Source organism: Cydia pomonella, chromosome 1, assembly GCF_033807575.1.
Source record: "Cydia pomonella isolate Wapato2018A chromosome 1, ilCydPomo1, whole genome shotgun sequence".
Taxonomy (NCBI): domain Eukaryota; kingdom Metazoa; phylum Arthropoda; class Insecta; order Lepidoptera; family Tortricidae; genus Cydia; species Cydia pomonella.
This window is the reverse complement of record NC_084703.1, coordinates 22,842,195-22,868,258: the sequence shown is the minus strand read 5'-3', so window position 1 is coordinate 22,868,258 and position 26,064 is coordinate 22,842,195. Positions and strand designations below refer to the sequence as shown.

Below are 26,064 nucleotides of genomic sequence, written 5' to 3'. Positions count from 1 at the left end.
CGTATTTTGCTCACTGAGTGAAACAAAATAAGTAAAATAACATTCAAGTGACCTAGTGAAATAATTCTACTTTTAACGATCTCTACCATAGTTGACAAACAGTTGTATCCGGAATTCGGTCCGTATATTAGAAAGATTTTTTTCCAAAAAAGTTTTCGATTGAACTGTCAATTGATGTTCGCTATTTCATTATTTCCGTATTATTTTACTGAAATATCTTTCGTTTTGTTTTATTGCGGTAATTAAACTTAATTGTTAGAATACTTTAAGAAAACATGAGTGAAAAGTGATGAAGACGGCCGATTACATTTTTTCAGATTGTATATTTACCTTCCAAATATGTATGTTCTTACTGCTGTCGTGATGATAGAATCTTTTGCTTGCACGGGACTTAAAATAAGCACTCGAAGAAATATCAAACTTTGCTCTCTTGTTGTACAAATAACTATTATGACATAGGAGGCAAACGAGCAGACGGGACACATGATGGTAAGCAATTACCGCCTCCCATGGACACCCGAAACACCAGAAGGGTTGTAAGTGCGTTGCCGGCCAATCACGGAGCAAAGCCGCGGACAGACGGATCGACAGACATGGCGTAATTATAAGGGTTCCTAGTTGACTCCGGAACCCTAAAAATGACTGGTGTAGTGTGGTGTGTTTATACAATACGTAATACTTACTAGAGGACCATTGCCAGTCTGTAGAAGGCCCCGCTAGGGCAAATCGAATTTTGAACGGTGCATTTGGAGATGGCCATCTGAAACGATATAGAATTGAATTGGAACACGAGTGACGAATGAATTACAAGACTTTTTAAATAAAATAATTATTTTTTACTGAATCGCGTTTTATAAAGTAACAACCACATTTTTAGATAGACAGGCAAACCGCGTACTTGATACTTCTGTCTTCATACAACGAGACCTAGCTAGTGATAAATTGTGATGGAGGATGTGTGGTGTAACCATAGAGACATGCGCCCCTCTAGCTGCAACAGGAATACGTGTGTTACCGGTAGGCGAGCCTCGCGCCGGGCCTCAGCGGCGCGATCTCCTCGCAGCCCTCCTGGCCCACGCGCAGCGCGCTGGAGCAGCTGTTGTAGAGCCATAGCGACACGCGCCCCTCCAGCTCCGTCATTGCAGCCAAGTCCGCTTCGGAATCATTACAACTGTCCATATCTTTCTCTTCATTCTCCGTGGATACGTCTCCATTGCACTGAAATTCCAAATTGGTTTTACAAGGACAACCACACCTTAAATAAATTATAATAGATAAGCTGGATGATCTACTTCAATAGAGTAGTTCTTAACCGGTGGTTTACGGACTACTGGTGTTCCCTGTAAACACTCAAAGTGGCCCGATAATTTATAAATATAAATAACCTTAACTGGATTCCTTATAGGTTTTTACTTCTAAGCTCCCCTTCTGTCAATGGCATAATATATATTTGTTGAATGATCTCTTATCACCTAGGTTAAGGACCTCTGTTTCTCTGTCGCCGGCTGATTTACTCAGATCGGAGTGGAAGTCGCGGAAATTAAGTATAACCCCCTTATTCATAAACGTCTACTAAAGTTGTCAAGCCGCTAATAATCGTGTGTCCCTTTCCGACGTATTGGTATTATGGAAAGGGACAAACTATTATTAGCGGCTTGTTAACTTTAGTAGACGTTTATGAATAAGGGGGTAAGTCTGTAAGTGAAAACCTCTTGTAAAGCTGGCCCCCGTCCTCGGCGAGCGCTCACTGCGTGCTGAGGCACGGCGCGTGCAGGGCCACGCGCACGCACGCCTGCAACGTCGCTGCCTACGATTCTAGTGTAGACTTGCATGTACAAACCTGTTGTAAAGCTGGCCCCCGTCTTCGGCGAGCGCCGACAGCGCGCTGATGCACGGCGCGTGCAGTGCCACGCGCACGTACGCCTGCAACGTCGCTGCCTACGATTCTAGTGTAGACTTGCATGTACAAACCTGTTGTAAAGCTGGCCCCCGTCTTCGGCGAGCGCCGACAGCGCGCTGATGCACGGCGCGTGCAGTGCCACGCGCACGTACGCCTGCAACGTCGCTGCCTACGATTCTAGTGTAGACTTGCATGTACAAACCTGTTGTAAAGCTGGCCCCCGTCTTCGGCGAGCGCCGACAGCGCGCTGATGCACGGCGCGTGCAGTGCCACGCGCACGTACGCCTGCAACGTCGCTGCCTACGATTCTAGTATAGGCTTGCATGTACAAACCTGCTGTAAAGCTGGCCCCCAGTCTTCGGCAAGCGCCCGCAGCGTGCTAAGGCGCGGCACGTGCAGCGCCACGCGCACACACTCGGAGCACGCGCGCACTCGCGCCTGCGATACTGCGACATCACTCGGTACGGAAGCACTCGCTTGCACGCGCGTCAACCCCACCATCTGCTCGAGCGTGCCCGTCGAGCAGTCCAGGACGTCGCATCTGTTCGATACAATACGCTTTACATTTCAACACACCATAAGACTATTCAACGGTGGCCAAGTTGTGAAAGTAGAAGAGTGCTCATCAAAATCATTGATGCGATTTTAAGTTGTATCTACAATATCAGAAATGTCAATATTGTTTCACCCACTCATTGTCGAGTAAACACTAATGTTCGTATTTGATAGCTGCTTTGTTTTGATGATCGGCACGCTTTCTCTTGAAGTCTTGATGATGATTTAACTATGTATCGATGAGGGCCACTCACAAACCAATTCTATTGTGAAGAGTAGCCATAAGACTCGATAACATCATAATATGCGTGTGACGAACGTGTCAGGAACATGTTGTATTCACAGAGCTAGATGTTGAGAGACGCACGTACGGGTAGCCTTCCAGCGACGGCAACAAGAGCACGTTGTACTCACTAGAGATTAATAACGAGCAGCTGAATGTGAGCCGAACAGCGCATACGCTACGGTGTCAGCCACGCTCACACAGCTCACGATGACTGCGCATCAGCGACCTTTACAACAGTACGCTGAACTCACGATAGCTTGGTGTTAAGCAACAGTACGCGGCCGGCGCGCGAGCCGAGCAGCGCATGCGCGACGGTGTCTACCGCGCTCACGCACAGCACACGGTGGCTGCGCATTAGCGGCCGCGACACGTAATAGCCCTCCAGCGTACTCGCATTTCTGCAACGGACAAACTTACGTCACCGCCGAGTATAAAGTAGACACAAAAAAGGTGGAGTTGTTTATAAAAAAATATTGATACCGTCAACCTGGGTAAATATAGGGATGGCGGGGTATAGTACATTGTAGGAGATCACCAATGACAGATGATGATCACCAACGACAGATAATTATAACAATGAAAGATTGTAGTAGTGGTGGTTCAAGGTTCAAAAATATTGTTGAAACCCGTTTTATTTGATAAGAGAATAAAACGACTCTTGTAGTTTAATCTACTACATATTACCTATACCCGCTCAAACCGCAAATTACGACCAGCATAAAGATAAACTTTTTGACCACGTGAGAGTTTATAAAGACATTCAAATTTCGAACAACGTGAAAAACAAAGCAATTTGATATAGACGCGTCAAAAAAATCTAACCTTTAATAACATGACATCACGAGTCAAGGCAGGCACGCGTCGTCGTGAATGACACGATCTAAATGACCTCTATTATAATACTAGTGGCTCTCTGGACTGTAGATCTCGGGATAAACTTCATAATCATAAATATATAATACTTAGGTACAATCGGGGACATTCGCGGTGACCCAACGAGCTAAACTCTGCCTCCCATAGAGATAAGTATTACGATACATTTAGAATTCTTTATTTTAATAATGAAAAGCGTAAAAGCAGGTATTGAGACAAACAATAGGTAGCAAGGACAGTTGATTAATTGTTGCTGTTTAGGCTAAACTTCGCCTCCCCATAAAGATAACCAATTAGGATGCATTTAGAATTCTTTATCTTAGTTTGCAAATGCCGGCCGTTACAAAGACAATGGACGACAATAAACTTTACCTGAGCTACCCTTTTTTGTTTGGCCACCCACTTTTTTAAGTGCCATACTATTGGTCATCAACTTTTGTGTTATCGCCTCACCGCCTGAAAGACGTTTAAAAGATTTTCGCCCTTAAGGTGGTTCACCGCGAATGTCCCCGATAGTACTTCATTGAGTCATTATCACAGCGAACTCAAAATGGTCTTAAGTGCCATATACCTTATTAGTACTTAAAATTAAGTCCTTTATGCCAAATTTCCACCATTTTGAATATCATCCAAAAAACGAAAGGACAAAAGTTCTATCTAACTACCGACCCTGCTCACAAAATTTCACGAGAATCGGTTGAGAACTGCGACGTTCAGAGGAGAACATCCGGACATACGAAAGCATTTTCGCCCAAGCTGAAACGGAGACCTTCGCTAACGCTTGATCAATCAGTCGAGATGATGTTTTTTTTTAATGATGTGACAATGGGGAACTCGGCTGCCAAACTTTGCTACTAGGTGGCGCCACTAGAGTTTGTGACATAACATTAGTTTGGCCCCACCTGTTTTCTTTGAATAAATAAATTATCATAAAGGAAATGTGAGTTACAACAATCAAATAAGTTTCGTATTAATTTAATGAGACATGTCATGATCAGAGGTGGGAGCTTCTCTGTAAGAATTTACATCACAGGTGAATTTTGTTGGTGCCTCATAATCGACATTTAATGGATTATGGAATGGATTCAATTGAAAATTATTATTTTGGCCGTAAAATATTAACTTGCTGATATTGTACATTTTCCTTCATCTGTGATTAGTGAAAACAGTACATAGCCAAATACTTAACCTTTATATGAGGTCTTCTTTTTCCTTTTACAGATGGCTTGCGTTCCCGTAATAGTGCTTTTAACTGTGTTACAGTCAGACGTCCATATATTTCATGAGGATCCATTTTATTGCGTTAAACAGACGATTATTACGTACATGAAAATATCCTACATGCTCCTGTCAAAACAACACTTTTTATTTGAATGACTTCGAAACTTTATCCAACAGTTTCTCGGCCTCAAATACAAAGTTTAATACTTATACAGAGAGTTTAATTATGAAGTTTTATTAAACATTGGTTTATTAACCTTTTGACCGCCAAAGACGTCATATGACGCGCACGGCTACAGTCCAATATCAACCTTACCGACCTTATCAACTGTACCGACAAGGTTCACGATTACGCGCCGCGTGCGATAGGCGTGGCGTTCAAAAGGTTAAATACATTTTTATTAAGTTATAAATTTCATACAACGAGTTAGTCGAGTTGTCTCAAACTCTAGTGGCGCCATCTACAATTAGCTTTCAGCAGCCTTCCCCATTGCAAACATTTTGACAAATCTCGCTTGTTACTTGATATTGAACGATATCGCAGATTGAGACCGACTCTAGCTGGCCTCTAAATAAAATATAACTAGTTGCGTAACATGCGTACAAAAAGTTTTATCCTCAAAAGTTTAAGGCATATATTTGCCACATATGATTTTAAACTTTGTTGAAAAGCGATAGGGTTAAATTTTTCATAATTTCTGACACGCTTATGCCTTATAAAGGGTTAAAGTTGCAGGGTATAGATGACCTGGACAGAGAGGGGAGTGAGTTATGCGCATAGAGCTCGAACTCTGTGCAGCGCAGCGCGGCGCGCACGCGCGGCACAGATCGCGGCGAGAAGTATGAGTCCACGCGCAGCGCGCTGGACAGCTGCTCGGCGCTCACGAGGCCCGCGGGCGCTTCCGCCGGCGGCTCGACGCGGTCCGTCGCCTGCACGGGAAAATATTCCGTAAACGCTGGTATGTTCAGTTCACCAAATCAAACATTTAAGGTAAGTTGGATCAAACCAGGTTGGCCAAAAATACGTTTTTTTGATGTGCATATTGTTGATAATTTTAACAAAGCTTTAACATTATTTAACAAATTCGAGCTCGTATAGTTTTATGAATAATGACATTTGGGCCACACTGTATACCGGAGAAGTAAATATTGATACGCTTTTGGCAAAAATTTCATTTTTTGTACTAGCTTTTAGCGATGACTGTACAATTTCCTTACCACAACTAATACTCATCGCGACATTTCTAAAAATCCCAATCACAATTAGGTTGCGTTGTTTTATCACAGAGTTACTGCCACCTCCTGTCTCCATCATCAGATACGCTCGATGGTACCATAATATTGCATTGTCACCCGACTTACATATGTATGCAAATTTTCAGCTTCATTGGAAGTCAGGAAGTGGGTCAAATTTAACTTGCAAGGTTTGACCCGTACAAACATACATACGAGGGGTGATCCAAAAATAATGATAATTAAATACTTTTAGTGGAGGAAAACAGTGAAAAGAGAATATATAATGTGGTTTCTGGTTAGTAAATTAACATAATAATAATTAAATAATATAGATCTGTTAGTGAGATAAATCCATTTATTCGTGAGTTGTCGGTAAAAATGTGTGGAGATGCAGAAAATCGAAGTGAACACCGCTACTAAGTAGTTCTGTTTGAAGAAAATGTGTACTATAAATATGCACATTGATTAAGTGGGCACATTGGGGGACTCTACTTCCCCGTATTCTACAGTTGTATGCTGGTGCAAGCAGTTCAACCTGGGTTGAACATCAACTAAAGACGAACACCACATTAACCGTCCATCTATCGTCCTTACTGAAGAAAACGTCAAATAAATCACGATCTCGTGTTAACTGATAGAAAGATACATATCAGGCATCTAGTCAAGCTATATCATAAACTCTCTATGATGCCTTCAAAATCCATAAATATTGGCCAACATTACGATAAACTGTTTTTTTTCAACAAATTTCTTATCTGTGATAGTGTTGTAATTGCTTCATAATTACATCAAAATCGATTTTGTAGTGACATTCAAATTTGGAACAACTCTGAAAAAAAGCAATTCGATTTGACCTCTATTCTAATATCAGTCGAGATGCCTTTTTGTTCGAAATTAAATGTCAATTGCATAAAATTTTGACAATTCTCGCATGTTATTTTGTATCGAATGATACGGAATTAGGCCCCCGACTCCAGTTTGTCTTTGAATTAAAAACACTACGGATGCGTGACATACGTGAAAAAAGTTTTCATTTACCGCCATTTGACGTACAGTTTATCTTTTAATTAGTTTTAAGTATAAAATGAATATGTTTTGTGGTTTTTAAAGTAACTATAGCAAAAGTTTCATGTAAAATGAGCGATAAAAATATTTCGGTGACGCCACAACATATCCGCGAGTTGCGCCAAGAGAGCAACGATGCCCCAACGTTGGCTGTAATTTGGGTTAGTGAATATATCATAGAAAGTTTTTAATAAGTGTTGATAAAATAATGTATACACTCGTGTGATACTTTTATGAAACTCACTTCATTCGTTTCTTAAACCCACACTCGTGTATTTAATGCCTTTTATTATGTGGCTGTCACATAAACTACTATTAGTTGAGTGCCTAAAATGTTCCCGACCGAACAAAAGACCCCCTACAGGGCCAATGTTGCAGTGGCAGTCATTCGTCATACAGGGTTTAAATTGCCAGGAAACCAAAACATTTTGCCACAAATTTTTGGATGATAGCGAAGTAATGGCCGTTGTGAAGGCAGTTTTTAAGGGTCAACAAAATCATTTTTTTTTTTATTGAACAGAAGGTCTAGTATGTGAGTAAGCTTACTAAAAGACTAGATTCAATAATAACATAACATATTTTTAAACATGTGATATGTCTTTCATTCTGATTACTATTATTTTTGGATCACCCCTCGTAGTAACACTGCAAGTAAAAGCTTGTAGAAAGCAGTTATCTTAAATAAAGAACAATCTAACTCAATCGATTTGGTTGTAAAGTTTGATGGTTCTTTATGACGATCGATTCTTAATATTTGACACGTGACATAAACGAAATCATACCAGTGGGTCGGCTCTGGGCATAAATTTGGAGATGTCGAACTCGAAGGTACGTTCTTCAGGCTTAGTGTCAGAATCCGCACGAAATCTCCACAAGGTTGCAAAAACCGCATCTAAATAGGATAAAAATAGGCCACTGGTACTATTTGTAATAAAAAGTCACTGTATTAGATAGTTGTTATTACTGATGTTCCGATGGAAAGATTCCGAAATTTGTAGGTATATTTCCAAATATAATTATTTCGGAAGCTTCTCAAATGTTTGTATGGAACTCAATTTTTATTATTTTTAAATGGAAACTTCCTTTATTAGTTGTGATTTTTTCAGTAACTATTGAGAAGTTTCCAGCTTTTTGGAAACCTTCCGCACTTTTCACAACTATAGTTGTTAATTACAAGAATGTAATTACATACCTGGTGGTTCTGCATATAATTTTATTTCGTTAGGTTCCGATACAGGCAGAGTAACATATGTATGCGGCTCCCATTTTTTCAATAACGGATCGTAGAATTCCAACTTGCATTTCACTTCTTCGTCCTATTATTAAAAATACAACAAATCAATTATTTAAATCTAAGAAAAAAAACTATAGCGGAAACTGATCAATTATATTGTTTTAAAAACCAGCACAAATGGCCAAATCCCTTTATAAAACGCCTAGAACAACTAAAAACTATAATTTCACAATATGCAGTTATCAAGGTGCAATAATATATTACTTGAATAACTATAACTTAACTATGACAACGACGAAGAGATTGATTAGACAAGAAAAGCTGCAATGATAAGCACTCACAATGCCAGGTATGGGAAACACCGTGATTCTAGTGATGGTCCGCGGGTGCGGGTAGCGCCAGGACATGGCGTCGCCGTGCACTGTCACCTGGTAAGCCATCGGGAACTGGCCCCCGGTCACTATTTTAAAAGCTCCACTTCTGTAAGGATGGATTACTGTCATTGACGTTACATTGTCTGAGTAGCCGTTTGTGTCAAATGTCAAGCAGAAAAGGGTCTAGCAGGCTAAGCGAACTAGAGGTGCCCCCAACGACGGATTTGGTCATTCTTTCAGGTGGTGTACTGGCAAGTCCTAAGAACACTCTATGCTTAATATCAGTTCTCGATCTTCTTTTGTTTTCGAGTTATTCAGGATAATGTAAAATAATCAGCGTATCATTGAAAGTGGCATATTTTGTAAACTGTTCAAGTTAGATTAACGAAACAAAATTATATTTGTCAATAATAAAATAGGCTAGAAAATACACATTATCCTGAATAACTCGAAAACAAAAGAAGATCGAGGACTGATATTAAGCGTAGATCGTTCTTAGGACTTGCCAGTACACCACCTAAAAGAATGACCAAATCCGTCGTTGGGGGCACCTCTAGTTCGCTTAGCCTGCTAGACCCTTTTGCACTGAAGATTCTCATTGTGTTGCTAACTACACACATCACATGACCAGCTTATATAAGTCCCACTAATGGCCGTATTATCATCATGATTCGCTTGCCCTTATCCCATTAACTTGGGATCGGAGCAGCATGTCTTTTTCTTCCATAGGTACCTCTCTGTCACCCGTCATTTCATCATTCACTTGCGTTCGTTTCATATCATCTCTCACACAGTCCATCCACCTTCTCCTAGGTTTTCCTTTCCTCTTACCTCCCTCCAAATTTAGTCATAATAACTTTCTCGTCACATGACTTTCATTCCTTCGCATCATTTGCCCGTACCACGCTAAGCGATTCGCTCTTACTTTTTCTACTATGGGTGCAACTTTCAGGCTTTCTCTTATATACAATTTACTTATCCTATCCATCCTCGTCATGCCACACACCCAATCATGACGACAGGTCTTAGGTATAATAGTTTTATAAATTTTACTCTTCAATCGAAGAGGAATCCGAGTATCGCAAATGGTTCCGGTGACCTGTCACCGTTTCATTCATCCTGTGCTAATCCGGTTTTTTTACATCACGGTAAATGTCGCCATCGCACTGAACGAGCGAGAAGGAAGTCAGAGTAGACCGGCAATCTAACGCCGTTGAGTTCTATGGCAGCTGAACTGGAGAGACAGCCAAAATCACAGAACATAAATATAATAGAATAAATAAATATTATAGGACATTATTACACAATTTGACTAAGTGTAAGGCCTGAGTGGACGCTCGAAGCGGAGCGTTCGGCGGGGCGTGCAGCATGGCGTCGGGCTCACAAGTGATGTGAGCAGCGTGCACTAAGGCCGCTCCTATACGTTTGCATTTGTTTAACATGCACGCCGCACGCCCGCCCCGCTGCACGCGCAACTCGAGCGTCCACTCAGGCCTTACACTAAGTCCCACAGTAAGCTCAATAAGGCTTGTGTTGAGGGTACTTAGACAACGATATTTATAATATATAAATATTTATAAATACTTAAATACATAGAAAACACCCATGACTCCGGAACAAATATCCATGCTCATCACACGAATAAATGCCCTTACCAGGATTTGAACCCGGGACCATCAGCTTCGTAGGGAGGGTCACTACCCACTAGGCCAAACCGGTCGTCAAAACATATGTTCTGTTTTAGATCTGCTGAACTTCAGGCCAACATTCTCCAATTTTTGCTGCCACTTCTCAAGTTTGTTCTGCACCTCGAGTTAGTTTTCACCTACAAGCACAATGTCATCCTCAAATATACTTTTTACCAGGGTGCCTCCTCTTGTATGTCCGACGACAGAGCGTCCATAATAAGCAGACCTCGGACAGAGTGAGCCATTTTTACGTCATTAATGTCAAGTGTAGATGTTAATATAGATATGCCTCAAGATGAAATATTAAAAAGAATTCATGAATAATAATTAAACAAAAATGACAGTGCATTATGTACAAAACGAGTAAGTATTATTTATTTATTCAAATTTTTCTTTGTTATTGGTTATTGTGATAAAGAACTATAATTTTTTCTAGATTTTCAATTTTCAACGCACTTCTTCTTGAGTTTAATATCCACTTATAGATGGAAAAAGACCTTTCTACTTCCACTGAAGTGAGCGGAGTGAAGTTGTACATTAAAATACCGTCCACATCTGTTCCTTCCGAAATTTTTTCAGCATAGTCCCTAAACAGATCTAAGTCTGGGTTTCTAGCTATGACGTCTTCTAATTTCTGACTGACAGAAGCAGACAAAGACCAGCTTATAAAATAATATGCTTATCATTTAAAGAGGCTTGCTATACAATTAATTTGTTTTGCTAGTTATGTAAAGATCTAAATAGAATAATTTAATTCGTTATTCAATTACATCACATCTGCCATTGAATGACTACGTAGGTATGTCCATATTATGCAAACTCTTAAAACAGCTCACCCTGTCCGAGGTCTGATAATAAGCAGCGGTGGCATCATGGTTCCATTTTTATCACTTGTCACTATGCCCGTCACTTTCGCGCTTACATACTTGTTAGAACGTGACAGGCATGGTGACAAATGATAAAGAGCCGACCATCATAGCTCTACAGGAAGAGGTAAGGACTTAAAGCCGATCTCTGGTGCATGCCTATCGTGACACGGAACCTATTGTTGGTGCCTGCAGCAGACCGGATGCGTGTACAACATTGGTTGTACATTGACCAGATTAGCTGCACATACTTCCCAGGCAAGCATTTCTCTTTCAGAACCCACCACAAAACCTCACGGGGTACACGGTCGTCTGCCTTTTCGAGGGCCACTAACACCATATGCAGGTTATTTTTGGCTTGTCTGTATTTTTCGCACAATTGGAGAAGTGCAAAAATGGCGTCTGTTGTACCTCTCCCCGGCATAAACCTGAACTGGTTTTGTGTTACAGTAGCGGCAAAAAATTGTATCATATTTATTTTTACGCAGGCATTCATTCGAAAATTCGTGAAATTAGACGTTGTATCATATAAACAGATATTCCCCCCGCAAGTGGCAACGGGCAGCCACGTTAGCCCAATGCGGATTTCCTATAGGTATTGTAAATATCATTGAAATCGATAAAGCCGTTTTTGAGAAATTACCAAAAAATTATGTAAATGTATCTGAAAAATATGATAGATTATTTGCTGCTACTTTATATCACTCGCCCGTTGAAAGTTTAACCCCACCTAAACGTACATACATTTGTTTCATACGGACTCGATAACTGGTGGCTAAAAAGCCAATAACAATAACTTGTATAAAGACACACGAAAGTGTTGTATAATTTACTTGAGATCGTCCTTGTAATACTGGTCAGAGGCCTCGACTGACTCCAAACTGGGTAACACTCGCTCGCACATGCTCCGCTTACTGAAAGACCGCAAATTATCGCTGTTTTCTTTCTGCGGCGCAAGGAGCTCCTTTTCTTCCTTCTTGACACACATCTATAAAAATATAAAATGCAATTCAAAAGACGTGATCAAAAGCTTTCTTTTTCTATTTGAGAAAAATATTAATGAGACCCGTACCTACTTAGTTCAGACACAAACAGAAAGGTAGAGCTTCGCTCCTTCCACTCTACCTACCTTCTGTAAGTAAAGTATGTGTAGTTACACATGAGTTAGAAACGACAAAAGAACTTCTCCATATTGGCCTTAAGTACCTGTTTATCAGCCAACGTGTCTATTGCTAGTTGTATCCTGCGGAGGGCGGCGAGGTCCTCCGGCCGCACGTCCAGCGTGACGCGGTCCAGGTCTACGGTCATGCGCACTGAGGGTTCGCGCGCCGACACGCCATCCTCGGCCCTTCGCCACGCTTCCCAGCTGCACTCCAAGTCCATACTGCCCAATTAGAAGTAATAGATTTTAGAATTAATCGCATTGCAGCCATTATACGAGGAGACAGTTGCACTAAATCTTAGCGAAATTAGACATAGACCATATAGTAAGACTGAGCTAGCTCTGCAAGGTATTTGGAATGACAACTTGTGGCAATGTTATCTTTAATCTCAAATTTCAATGAAAATATGACGTTTATAATGCCACTCCCTCAATTTATTCGGTGCAAAGTTATGTTAGACGGACTCTAGGACATTCTTTGTTCAGAGTATAGTAATATGTTCATACTTACCTATTTTTGATTCAATTGAAAAATGTTGCAATGAAAAATATCTGGAGCGACGCGCTAGCCCATCCTATCGTTTCTTCAAATCGGGATGACGCATACAGAACATAGTTACCCTAGCATCATCGGCTGCAGGAGGATATGGCGCTGGTCGCTGAGCGGGCCGGTGGCCACCAGCAGAGCAGATACAAGCGCGCGCGCGACCAGCCGCTCCGGCCGCGCCGCGGCACCTATCTGAAGGGACGCGCTGTCCCACCCTATTGTACCTTCGCTGCCCGTCACACCGAGCTGGTTCATTTGAATTACGATATTCTCCAAGGTGTTGCTAACTGTAAAAAAATATATTAAAGGGTCTATAAACAGTCCATCTGAAATAAAATCCCTCTCCTCTGCCTCTGGCGGAATATCAACGAGACAGACCAGACCAAAGTAACTAGGAGCAGCGCCCAATCGTGTCAAAACGCAAAGTAGCAATTTGATTTTAAAGACAATAGGAAAAGTTGAAAGACAAGTAGTAGGCGGACAAATCCATTTAATCCACTTTAAAATGTACAAATGACTCACCCATGATTTTACGCAATTTAAGGAACGGAGGTGCTTGAAGATCGCTGTCACTGAAGGTAATGCTTCCTTTCTCATAATTATTCTGCAAATTTTCTTGGACCTATAAAACAATTTTTATTTTATTTTAGGATATGGAAAACCAACAGCGCTATATATACCTGGGTGAATCAACTTTTTTTGTTTTGTTATCCTGTCCCGTTGTCCAAGGGACAACAGTGGCACAGTTTGTTTGAAGAGACGTTGTATACCGTTCTATTAACATGCTTAGTAGGGGGCCCATTATGGACATTGGTTATAACGACCACAAAAACACAAGTTTGATACATTTAAGTAGCATAAAATCAGTATTTCAATGAACTTTTGTCCCCTGGACAACTAATCGTAACCATGGCAACGAGTGACGCTAAAAAGTTGATTCTCCCACCTACAACTTCCAATAGAATTACAGAGCCAATTACAGGTTTTCACTTATAGAAATATAATAAATTATAAAAAGTTTTTGCTTATCTTAATTTACACATACAAGTTCCTACAGCATATGAACATATATATATATATATATGATTAATTTTTACAAAAATTAAAAATAGAAAAAAGTAGTTGAATCCTGTAAGTACATATTCAATAATGCACCGAGCCCTGTCCTGCGGAAGAATTATTGTCACCCATGAAGTGTGTCTAATTAATTTATTTTTTATTACTGCTATGTTATCATTATATATGTCGATATCACAATTTATAGAAACTTTATTTAAACTCATGCTTGCCCTGCAAATGTAATGTTAGCATCTTACAATTAAAAGTAAATACAGAAATATATCGGGTACCTAATCGTTTGTGATTTGAATGCGAAGACCATCCTCAAATGGGCCTACATTTTGGCTTCGCCGTTTTTAGTTATAATTTTTAAATATTGCTACGTAAGTACTTAAAGATTTTATTGCTCAACGACAAATTGACCCTTTAACAAGTCGTAGTAGAATTACCAGTTGATTGATGAGAGTTAGCCGGCGCAGAGTATCCGCGGAGAGCCCCAGCAGCACCGGTCGCTCCACGTCCACGGTCACGGAGCCTTTGACGCCGCTGTAGTTGCTTGGCCCGCTGCCTGTCAAACAAACCGCCGTTAAATATGTATATGCCAGAAATACTGATCTGAGATTTTAGACCGATGCGTTCAAACGGGACACCCAACGTTGTATTTTATAAAACATTGATTATATCATCATTCGGCATGATAATCTTGATAGTGGCGAGCCCCCGCGATATGCCAGGTTCAGCGTACCCTTCGCCGTAAAAAACAGCGGCTGATTGCCATCCTTCTCTCCCGCACAGCTCAATCCATGCACAGTTAAACATCGACATCCAACATCGTATTTTACAAAATATTGATTAAGATTACCACCAGTCGGTATAACAATCTTGACAGTGGCGAGCGCCGGCGGTATGTCGGTCACCGGGTCCGGCGTTCCCTTCGACGTGGAAAATAGCGGCTGACTACCATCCTTCTCGCCCGCTCCCAGTCCAATCCACGCATTAAACAGTGACACCTATAATAAAAACTGCGAGTTTAAATAGGTCACAAAGTAAAGTTATAGACAACTTGGACGTTGCATATGTGATCAATTTCTCATATTTAAGGTATCAAAACGAAGCAAGCCAATATTCAATAAAAACATCGATGTTATTCGCACCTGAAGATTTTTCCGTGTTTTTTTTCTCCAGTAGTACAGATTGGGCTGATGTAAAGTAATGTGCAGCAGCGCCAACTTGCCTGAAGTCAGCCTAGCACGGGGCAGTTTCAACGCTTGCTGAGCCTGTACACGATGTAGACAGATTAGAAATGTGCTGCAAATCATCAGCATAACAACCCTATGAGCATTAACAAAACTCATTCAATTGTGTACCTTGTTCTTGTGCATTAAAATCCACGTCCAAAAAGTTTCGAGATACATTTACGGTTGTGCTAAGCATAGCAATATGATGCAGTGCGACATTTCATAGGCGACAGGCACGTTATTGTCTTGAATAGATAATGTTATACGTGTAAGTTTTATTCGTATATCTTGTTATATTAGAAAAAATTTGCTTTTTCCATTTCAGTTTACCTTTTTCAATCTCCGTCGCATAGCAATACTGTGCTTGTTTAAATATCATATCTGGTACATCAGTAAACATGACAGTGTGCCTCGGCAATAGCAAGAAATCAAGTTCTGTGCTTGCGCTGCTCATATTGGTTAGGGAGCCCAAGAGGAGATTTTTGTAGTTACTTGAGCGCGTCAGGTTAAGATACAACTTACCAACCTTAACAACTTTTAGCCGTTTATGTTGAACCGTTGGTTGGTGGGGGGTTCAACACAAATCGTAAAGCAGATCAGAAAAGAAGAACTTATCGTACAAAAGGCGGAGTTAAAGTCCAATTTTTGGTTCTTCGTGTTACTTATCAAGATTCGTTTCTATACTTTTAAGTATTTAAACTAAGTTAATAAAACTTGAAGACCTGTAGACACAATTAACCAAATGCGGATTTTGTGGGAATAGTAAGAATTAGTAAAAAAACAAAAATTGTTCTAGAATAGTCCTAGTTAAAGAGGTCGATTCCTATAACATTATAAAAAAACAAAAAAGCAAAAGTATTCTTGCAAATATAGTCTAAGTAATAGAGGTAAATACACTCTTTGACTCAATTATAGAGGTAAATGTGACTATATACTAATCTTAGTTATAGAGGCTTGTTTTGTCTCACTAACAGAGGTAATTCAGTGGTAAAATGTCGGAACCGCACCACGAGTCCCAGCTATGGAAGTTTCTCACTTATCCAGGGCCCACTTAATCAAGTTTCACTGTATTAATTATATTTTTGTTTGGTAAATGAAAAAAAAAAAAAATTAGGAAAATTTCTTATTTTCTGTTTGATTGTTTTAATGTAAAGAACCAAAATTATATCGTACCATAGTACCATATATCGGTAGTTAATTTGTGAGCACGACCTTATATAACCTATTTCTTCCTATCTCAACGCTCGAGTAACTACACATTTAGCATCGCCGGCTCCCCAGCTACATAATCAATTTGCTTTATATCAATTATCAATGAAAAAAAAATATATATATATATATATATTGCATGAAACGAGATTAAAAAGAAAATATTTTGACGCCATTTACATAAGAGTTTCCCAACCATTTTAGCAACAAGCTACGCCAAACAATAACGAAATACTTTCATACCCTTTCTCGTCAAGAAATTTCACATATATTTTCTTGCTTTAATCACCCCTTCGCAAAAGAGGGATGTAAGTGGTTGGGCACTCCTGTCTTATATAGTGTTCACAAAAGGTTATATCATGAATTAGTTAACATAATAAATAATAATAAACAAAGACATTACGTGCATGTCAAGTTTCGTGTCCATAAGCCTAACCCCTTCGGTAATACTCATTTGGCTAGCGGTCGACTTTAGTTCAGATGCTGAAGTTCCCTCGACTTGGTCTGCGTCTTTTTCAGAACCGGGCGTGTCCTAAATAGAAGTATGCATTGTGATAACAAAATATAACAATAAATTTTAGTAGCGCTGACAACTTACTGAAAGGGCGTGTTGTGAATATATTGGCCATCTAAATATTATGTGAATATGATTATTCTATTATATTTTCATCTAAATTCCGAACACTATTAAAACTGATAATAGGTAATTAAGAAAAGCTTGCTTGGGGTTTGAACAGATTTATCAACACTCTCCTAGACATTCAGTGCCAGCTTTAGCGAGTTAATCGGTAGATATTAGCAATCCATTTATAAAACGATCTACAAATTTTAAATTACCGTTATACGCTTGAGGAGATTCTCATTTCATATTATTCATCTTTCAATGGTTACTATAAAGTGATTTAGAATAGAGGACGCGTGTTCTCGTAATACTCGTATAGAAGATACGCTTAATAAAAGTTTTTACTTAAAGTGAAGTATTGGTTACCTCTTCAGTGTTTTGCTCAGGTTTGGAAGGCGGCCTCAAAGCAACTGCTGCGGGGCTATTGTCATCTTCCATATAAAGCGATATTTCGATCACGCCCATTGTCACAAATACCTCCAGATATTCAGACGCATCAATTCTGAAAAAAAAAAAAACAATTAAAATAGAAAAAAATAATCAATTAAATCGCCGTTGTTACCTTTCAACACTTATTTCCAGTCGGAAAAGTTTTACATTTATGCCAATTATGGCGAACACAGCGTGCCTTAGCAACTATTAACTTAACCCTACTCAGTATTTCACACAAAGCTAATACTGTATTAAATGTATAATGAAAACTTTCCGCGGCAAAGGTTTTTTCTAGACCGTACAACAGTCAACAACATAAATAGCTAATAGGGCGAGATGTTTAAAATTGCACTCGATAAAATACTTTTAGCAATTATGATGTATTCAGAATGTTATGACCATGCTGCTTTCGCTGCTGGCTGTACCTCTACTAATGTAGGTAAATATATTTAGGTCCAGTTGCACCAAAAACATTTGATAGACTGATTATCGCTACTCGCAGTGTGAACAATAAAATTTTCCAATATTAGTTAGCGGATATTTTAACGGTGACAGTCGGTTTGGTGCAACCGACCATTAGGAATGATGTCTTACATTTCCTCGGCAAAGGCGACGTTGAGGTTTTTCTTGGAAGCGGGCCTGTCTAGCCTTATTCTTGACATTGATGTGGCCACGTCTATACCAGAATCGGTTGTAAATCCTCGATCGGATTTACCCGTGTTGCTTGATTCGTCGAACAATTGCACTTCAGCAACTCCTAGTTAAATGATATCACAAATATACATATTTTCGATTAAAGGTTCATGTTTATTAAAATCTTTACTAGAAGTGCACTGTGCGGTTTAAGAGGAACTTTCTACCGCGCACGCTCCGGTTGTGGAATGAGCTACCTGCCGAGGTTTTCCCGAGGGTCTACAGTATGAGGTTCTTCAAAAAAAGAGTGTACGAATTTTCAAGGGGTCGGCAACGCGCATGTAACACCTCTGGAGTTGCAGGCGTCCATAGGCTACGGTGACTGCTTACCATCAGGCGGGCCGTATGCTTGCTTGCTACTGTCGTGGTTTAAAAAAAAAAGTGGATAGTATGGTTACATCGTGATTGAATCCAAGTCCGATCAATATATGAATTGATATTTATGGAATATAAGAATATTCAATGTGATAAAAAGATTTGGGAAAACAATGGATATTATTAAAAATAAGTAAATATGAAATACCTTTAATGGATTCCGCGTTACTATCTTGTAACCTACTCTCAGGCGTTTGCTTCGGGTTCAAAAATAAGGCCGCATACGGACACACGACGACTGTGGCGACCATTGATGGAATAGAATCCTCACTAAAAATAAATTTGCATTATTTTAATCCTTATTTCTTTGAAATCAGATATTCGAATTGTCAGTTAATAGCGTCGACGATGGTTTATACGTTTGAAACGGAACCCGCGTAACTTTATCTATTAAATATCACGTTTTGTAACAGAGAGTAGGGAATGTACCTAGAGCTCGTCGAAGAGCTGGCCTCAGAGAGCAAGTGTTGCACGAGCTTCAGCTGTTCCAGGCTAATTTCGAAGGCGCAGTCGGAAGCCAGGTTGAGCTCCAGTGCCGGCCCGCACGTGAGCGCGCCGTTCACGAACAGCGGCGGCGCAATAATGCAGCTTATGTCCACACTGGAATATTTTTGGCATACATAACACAGGCTATATGTTACCTGTACCGTCTAAATCCGGCTATATTCATAAGCAGGTCCATTATATAAATAAGTGGCGTTATAATACTCGTATGCTTACAGTCTATGATGCCCGGAAGTGAATTCTTCGCCGCATTTGGCCAAATATACCATTTGTATTTTTTTAGCTTAGATCAGAAACACACTAGACATTCAGAGCCGTATTTACACTAATCAGCGAAATTAATATGGGCCAAAACATGTAACTTAATTCCCGTTTCAAGGGGACCAACGGTCATAAACTGGAATTTGTAAGTGACAGAGACAACATCAACACTGTGTATGTTCGCTGTTGAATTACCTAATGTGAAACATCTGAAGGGGCTTTAGTATTGGGTAAAATGAAACTCACTGATGAAGAATAGCTGTCACGACAGGCGGAACAGGCGGTTGAGACCACTTCACAGCCGGGTTCTCGCTACCGGTGCCCTTATTGTAGATTTCTCTTCTCTCCTGCGCACAGACACGATTGTTTTAGTCTCTCTCATATATTATGTAGAAAGAAGTGGTAGTAGTAGTATTTTAATAATAATGACGTCAAAACGTATGTTCTAAGGGTGTGTGCTTGGCACCGATGCCGACCGCCATACATTGGTTATTAAAATGTATAGCGATAGCGTAAACGCTTGACGCTGGAGCCGTCGGGTATAAGAGTAATGAATACTGACTTCTTGTTTGATAATCTGTTGGAGCTGCGCGGACTGTATGGCGACGTGTTTGACGTTGACCTCATACTGCCGGCCTTCCGGGCTGCCTCCGGTAGAATTCCAAGAGCCATCCAATCCGGTGGTAACCGATTGTCTAAACACACAATTTATCAATTTTTACAACCATACACTTACCTATTAAAATTACATTCATATAAATAAAATGATATTAAAATTCAATAAACCTATTTATCTCTTGAGTACATAACAAATAAGTAAGATTTGTTCTTTTCGTGATCAACTAAATTAACACTTTTATTTTTTGAGGTTATATGCGATACATTTATGTACCTTTTCAGAAAGTTTTATTAAGTTTAAATAATGAAACATAAAAATTATTCTTACCGACAAATAGGATTTTCAGGGTGCGGATTGATAGATACTTTGCCGACCTGAAAGTATATGTTTGTTTAATTTCAAATTTGCACAAAAGCGAGTGCTATTTACTTGTATCATTGGGTCAGAATGTCAAACAAAAAATAAGTTTTACTATCCATACTTAAATGACAGCTTCAATGGCCGAGAGCAGTCGCAGGCTGCCTTTTTAATGTGAAACGTAATTAAGTACTATACAGAGGGTAGAACATTCCTTCGACATAAGAAAATTTTGCAATATCCGTCCCAATTCCTGCCGTTTAATGTGAATCTGATACGAACCAATAAGAGAAACGTGTCGTCATTTTCGGGGTCGTGAAGATCGGTATTGACCAGCAAGCGCAGTCCGCCTGCAGTGACGTAACAGAACGGCCACTGCCAAGTGCTGCCGTTACTGTAAACATGACAAGTTTCAAATGTTGTTCGATTCGAGATACCTTTCATTATATGATCAATATCGTGATGCAAGCATTGGGGGTCCGCCATTTTGTGGAGACTTCGCGGCAATAAACAGGGATCTTTTGTATTCTCATTATCTTATTAGTTGGATATAAAGTCTTGCAAGATTATATTTGGCCCTGAGATAGTATCGTTACAAGCAGCTTACATATACCAATCATGTTCGTGCGACAGGTATAGTCAAATAAATTGTAAGTACCCATCATGTCAACGACTATTTTCAAAACATTTGTTTTCTGAGTTGATACGCAATCGGTTGTCATTATTAAATGTTTTAAATATTAATAATTCAAAATATTTTTCTTGCATCTTTGACAATCTCTTTTGTCATTTATGTGGTAAAATCGTTTATAATTGCGAATAGAAACTTTTCGTTCCGTTTACATCGGTGACATTCGATGACTTTCAACGTTTGTTATCAAAGAGTCTCCTTACCCGTAAAATAAATTACGGTTAATAATTGTCACATTTAAGTGTCTCTATAGGTTTGTTCTAATTAAAAGCGACTTTGTAAATGCCATACGAAAAATTCTAATGACTGTACCTTGGTTCGTCTTCGGATTGCAGAGGGCAAAAAGACGGAGGCGCCATCTCACGGACTAGGGACATAATGTTCTCAATAAGAGAAGGCTGCAGCACCGCTTCTAAAGGCGCGAGAGTAGCGTATATTTCCCACATGCTGTCTCCGGCCTGAAAATGCATAACAAGGGTTAATAATATTATAGAATATCACTTACTTAAGGGTCATTAACTCATTATACAACAATCTTACCCCTTTTTGTTGTAATAGTTTTGGATGTAGCTCTTCTTTCCAACTAGCGGGCAAGTTGGATATTCTGTAAGAGTACACGATAACGCGTCAATATTTTTATCACATAAAGGCGAGGCCAGGCTAGTTTCTGAATTTCTGATTTTATATCTGGTGAACTAATGAACCATTTGGCAACAGCAATCTCACTAGTTAAAGTTCTGATTGATTTAGAGACTTTGCAACTTCGCAATGTAGGTACTAAACTGTTGTATGAATACGAGTATGATTATAGAAAGTTACCTTGATAGATATAAAAAAAAAATACATATTGACCGAGCACGCTTGGCCTTAAATAATAAAAATATTAGTCACTGACTATTTATAAAAATAATGTGAGCGATTACAAGACGACGTAAACTTACTGCGCCTGCGTAATAGTGATAGCGAGAAAATGATCCTCCTCCTTGGAGTCGATGGGCTCGCGAGCCTCCAGCACCCGCCCGCCCAGCACACCGGCCTCCCAGTCTTCGTGGCTCCTGGATCACACGTTTCAATATTCTACATTCTATAGCATAAACAGCTATCTCAGCGGTGAAAACCGTGAAACCAGTAACGATAGCGATGAACAAATATTTTCTATGTGATGTAGTAAAACCCTGAGAAATAAGAGTAGCCATTGGCGGAATTATATTTGGGGATAAATAGGGATGGCATCTTAAGCGGACGTTTGTCGTATGGGAAAATAGTCGATCGCTAGTAGTTTTCTCACCGTCGGTCGAACAGCTGCTTATGGCTGCTGTATTAATTATACGCACTTCTTTTTCAATGCGTATTCGAAAATTTTGCAAAAGTGAAACGCGGCAGATATAAGTATGTAGTAGATATATGAATGTGAGTATCAGAATTTTGTTTGCATGTAGCATTCATGCGCAGTATATTTTTTTATTTTTTTATTACGTATATTTATTCAGACAACAAGATCCACAAATTTGTTAGTATTTTTAAACTAAAACCTAAAATCTATGTTAATATTCGTAACTCAGTAATGACAACGTATTACTAATTGAGTGTTGCATTATTGAGCACTCATTCCTTACAGCTAATGTCTTCAGGAGGCTGTTCGGGCTGTCAAGTATTTTGTTCAGAAGCGATGCCATCTTCTTACTCAGCATTGCACTGAAACTGTCTACGCGTGCTTCCGCGAACATGGTGGATGCACTGCAGAACCGTGACAGCCCCAGCAGCGCCCTGAGAGCATTATTATACTGGACGCGCAGAGAGCTGAGCGACCGTTGCGTACAGCTTACACAGTGCAGCCGAGTACAGCGAGGTGCAGTATGCTCTAAAGAGCGTAGTTTTGATTGCAGCTGTACACCGCGGGCCAGCATGTTCGCCCATACCGACATCATCTTTTAAATTATCTGTTATACAGTGGCCTATCTATCTGTTATACTGACTTACTCTACTAATGTCTACCAGCACCATTATGTGGGTGGAATAACTTTTTAGTGTCACTCGTTGCCACGGTTACGAGTTGTCCCTTGGACAACCACTCTTGAAATCCTGATTTTATGGTATTTTAATGTATCAAACATGCATTTTTGTGCTAGTTTAATACCAGTTCTATACAGGCCATTCACTGAGCACGTTAATAAATCGTCATACAACATCTCTTCGAACAAATTGTGCCAGTATTGTCCTTTGGACTACAGGACAGGATAACAACACAAAAAAATGTGAATACGCCCATGTGTCGTACGGTCAACACAAAATATCCGGAAATTCGCAGATGATTATTTTTTATTTTTACCAACCTTTTGTAATGACGAACTGATGCAGAAGCGACTTTCACTTTGAGCTGATTGTAATGTTCCTGAATGTCTACTGTAGATATGATGTCGTCAATTTCCATGGCCAGCTTCGATTGGTGCGTGGCCACGACCAGCGTCGCTCTTCCCACGACCCATTGGAACCAAAAGAAGGTCTTCAGCTTCACTAAAGGTTACAAAAAATAGTTTTTTTTTTTTATTAATTAAATATGATTAAAACAACATTTTACAATTAAAATTATGTCAAGTAAACGTTCCAATACTCGATATGTTAATGCCCAATAGTCGATACCATAGAAATATACATACATATAAGGAGAAGTGGTTTGACGGCTAAAAGCTTCTTTCTAATTCCTGATCAACGGAGCCCGTACATTTCATGCCGTTGACAGAAAAATTACGTCACGCTACATAGAGTATGATTCCAATTAGTATTTTCGTAATAATTAATCATTTGTCAATCTCTTAGGTAACTGATACATATACTTGACAATCAGTATAAAAACGTCTAACTGACTTTCATTTTATTGTCACACAAATAAATAATAGATCATTAATTTATGAAATAATACATATTTTTGGTTTTTAACAGCGTAACAAGCTTTTATTCACGTAACAAGTATTTATTATGATACCCATCAATAAGTAAGTTATCTAAATTTGTAGTAACTCCCTGTATGTTAAATTACGTCATTTTTACATCAACAGCATGAAAAGTACGGGCCCTGCTGATCAATTTGATCAGTAAGCATGATCGCAATGTCAGCAACTTGACGTCTGTTGCGGTATAATGACCAATATAAAAGCATAGCCATTAGTATAGCTATAAGTAATTATTGGGTTACTCCTCACATTTTACACTATTAGCGATTTGATTTTATATATGTATACGTTTTCCGTTGCGTGCTGTATCCTTTCCCGTATAAAACGATTAAAAACGTATTAGGGCCTGTTTCACAATGTCCAAGTAAAGTATTAGATAGCTAATTAACAAATAAATAATGTTGTTCTTATCTTAAAGCAAAAAAATAGGCAAACGAAATGTGTTGCAATGTGCAATTAAATTTTATGATCTGTTTTAATTTCAAAAATCTTTAGCGTAAATCATTATATTTCCCATTAGGATAAGGTTCAACATAGTATTCAGATATAAAAAAAATCTATCGATAAAAATATATTTCCTACTATCCTCATTTCTAGTGAATTAATGAATTGTTTGAAGGGTTTTCAAATTGCCATCCAAAATAAACAGTCATATGTGTTAAGAAAATTGTATTAAACATAAGACAATTTGACTTGGTAAAGCGTACAATATTGTGCAAGGCGATATCGGTCCCGGTCCTGACTAACGATGATGGCGTACCTATAGATATCTATGGTCGATACAGCAGGGTATCGACCATAGATCCCTTCCCTCTATCCTCCTGAGTCCCAGAGGTTTTTATAAAGGCTTTATTCTAAAACTTATTTTTTATTTTTATTAAATAAGTAAAGGTTCCAAATTTAAGATCAAATCTAAAGAATCTGGGACTTAGGAGGCTATTGATAACGATGTAAGTTTAAACATGACATGTATTGAGATGGTCACCAGCACTCAAACATCTCATCATCACATCATTAGGAGAATTAAAAAAAAAAAACAATAAAATGACAAACCTTCGGGAACTGCTCGAGATTCAAATATGGGGATGAGTTCAGAATAACTTTCACTCAGATTCTCATCAGACGGGGTGTCCTGCTCGTTTAATTCGGACACTGATCTGAAATTTTATTTCAGTAGTATTAATATGTAAGTTTTAATCAATATATTTGTGCATATCACTTGCTGTCATAACGTTACCTTATTAAAGATCTTTGATCATGAGTGCCAGGCAATGACGTGTATGACCGAGATACGGCGACCGGGGTCCTGCTCATTACCATGTGCAGGTGGGTCAAACAATGCACCGCCGCTGCGACGATGTTCACCTGGAATATTGTTACACATAACTCGTATTTTTTTCGTACATAAACATTAAATGCATCTGCAGACATTGTAATACATCTTTTAAAACTAATTAATACTGATGTCAATTCAATATGTTAGTCGGTGGAGCTACTCTTAATCTGAGCTGTCTTTAGAAAGTACTTCGGTTTTTGTTTGATTAAGCAAATAATGATTAATTGTTATGAAAGGTAAAGTTTAAGAAATAATCGTGCCTTCCCAGTTTAACAGCAGAATCAGGTGGGGCTGTACTGAGCCCCACCTGATTCGCCTGATATATTTTGTGACCACTGAATTGTCAGTCAACTTTTAATACTCAAAGTAACTTTATAATTTACGGAGCCGTATAGAGCCATCTCGTTTAGCTGTCAAATACGAAGAACGAAAATAAAAAAAATAATAAATATTGGACATTCTTACACAAATTGACCCTACAGTAAGCTCTATAACACCCATGTCTCGGGAACAAATATCTGAACTCATCACACAAATCATCTTAATTATCTTAAACTTTACACATGTTATACAATCAATAGGTCTTTGGATATTATATTTATATTGGAGGTAAGAAACATCAATAACGGTTTGGTAAATTTTTGGTCATCAAGTAAACCAAGGCTCGCATGTTTTCCGGCTCCTGTGTTAGGAGAACATGTACAATAAAG

The 26,064-nt window shown here is 39.2% G+C and overlaps 1 protein-coding gene across 2 annotated transcripts in view; it reads right to left on the bottom strand.

The window, feature by feature from the left end:
* The window catches only part of LOC133517933 (intermembrane lipid transfer protein VPS13B), a 102,099-nt gene that overhangs the window by 39,682 nt on the left and 36,353 nt on the right, over positions 1-26,064 (bottom strand). The window contains exons 27-56 of one of the 2 annotated variants that reach the window (XM_061851419.1): positions 25,256-25,383; positions 25,072-25,175; positions 23,401-23,581; positions 22,009-22,122; positions 21,608-21,671; positions 21,380-21,525; positions 20,659-20,770; positions 20,347-20,393; positions 19,963-20,095; positions 19,647-19,747; positions 19,065-19,235; positions 18,784-18,905; positions 18,162-18,324; positions 17,502-17,637; positions 16,917-17,045; positions 15,221-15,343; positions 14,929-15,076; positions 14,516-14,634; positions 13,530-13,629; positions 13,081-13,294; positions 12,505-12,682; positions 12,132-12,286; positions 8,712-8,850; positions 8,329-8,452; positions 7,919-8,028; positions 5,584-5,765; positions 2,993-3,139; positions 2,234-2,441; positions 1,016-1,218; positions 684-760 (exon numbers count right to left, since the gene is read on the bottom strand). In XM_061851419.1, coding sequence (XP_061707403.1) covers positions 684-760; positions 1,016-1,218; positions 2,234-2,441; positions 2,993-3,139; positions 5,584-5,765; positions 7,919-8,028; positions 8,329-8,452; positions 8,712-8,850; positions 12,132-12,286; positions 12,505-12,682; positions 13,081-13,294; positions 13,530-13,629; positions 14,516-14,634; positions 14,929-15,076; positions 15,221-15,343; positions 16,917-17,045; positions 17,502-17,637; positions 18,162-18,324; positions 18,784-18,905; positions 19,065-19,235; positions 19,647-19,747; positions 19,963-20,095; positions 20,347-20,393; positions 20,659-20,770; positions 21,380-21,525; positions 21,608-21,671; positions 22,009-22,122; positions 23,401-23,581; positions 25,072-25,175; positions 25,256-25,383 — 4,078 coding nt within the window. The remainder of the gene's footprint in view (positions 1-683; positions 761-1,015; positions 1,219-2,233; positions 2,442-2,992; positions 3,140-5,583; positions 5,766-7,918; positions 8,029-8,328; positions 8,453-8,711; positions 8,851-12,131; positions 12,287-12,504; positions 12,683-13,080; positions 13,295-13,529; positions 13,630-14,515; positions 14,635-14,928; positions 15,077-15,220; positions 15,344-16,916; positions 17,046-17,501; positions 17,638-18,161; positions 18,325-18,783; positions 18,906-19,064; positions 19,236-19,646; positions 19,748-19,962; positions 20,096-20,346; positions 20,394-20,658; positions 20,771-21,379; positions 21,526-21,607; positions 21,672-22,008; positions 22,123-23,400; positions 23,582-25,071; positions 25,176-25,255; positions 25,384-26,064) is intronic. The other variant, XM_061851426.1, reaches the window with a different exon arrangement.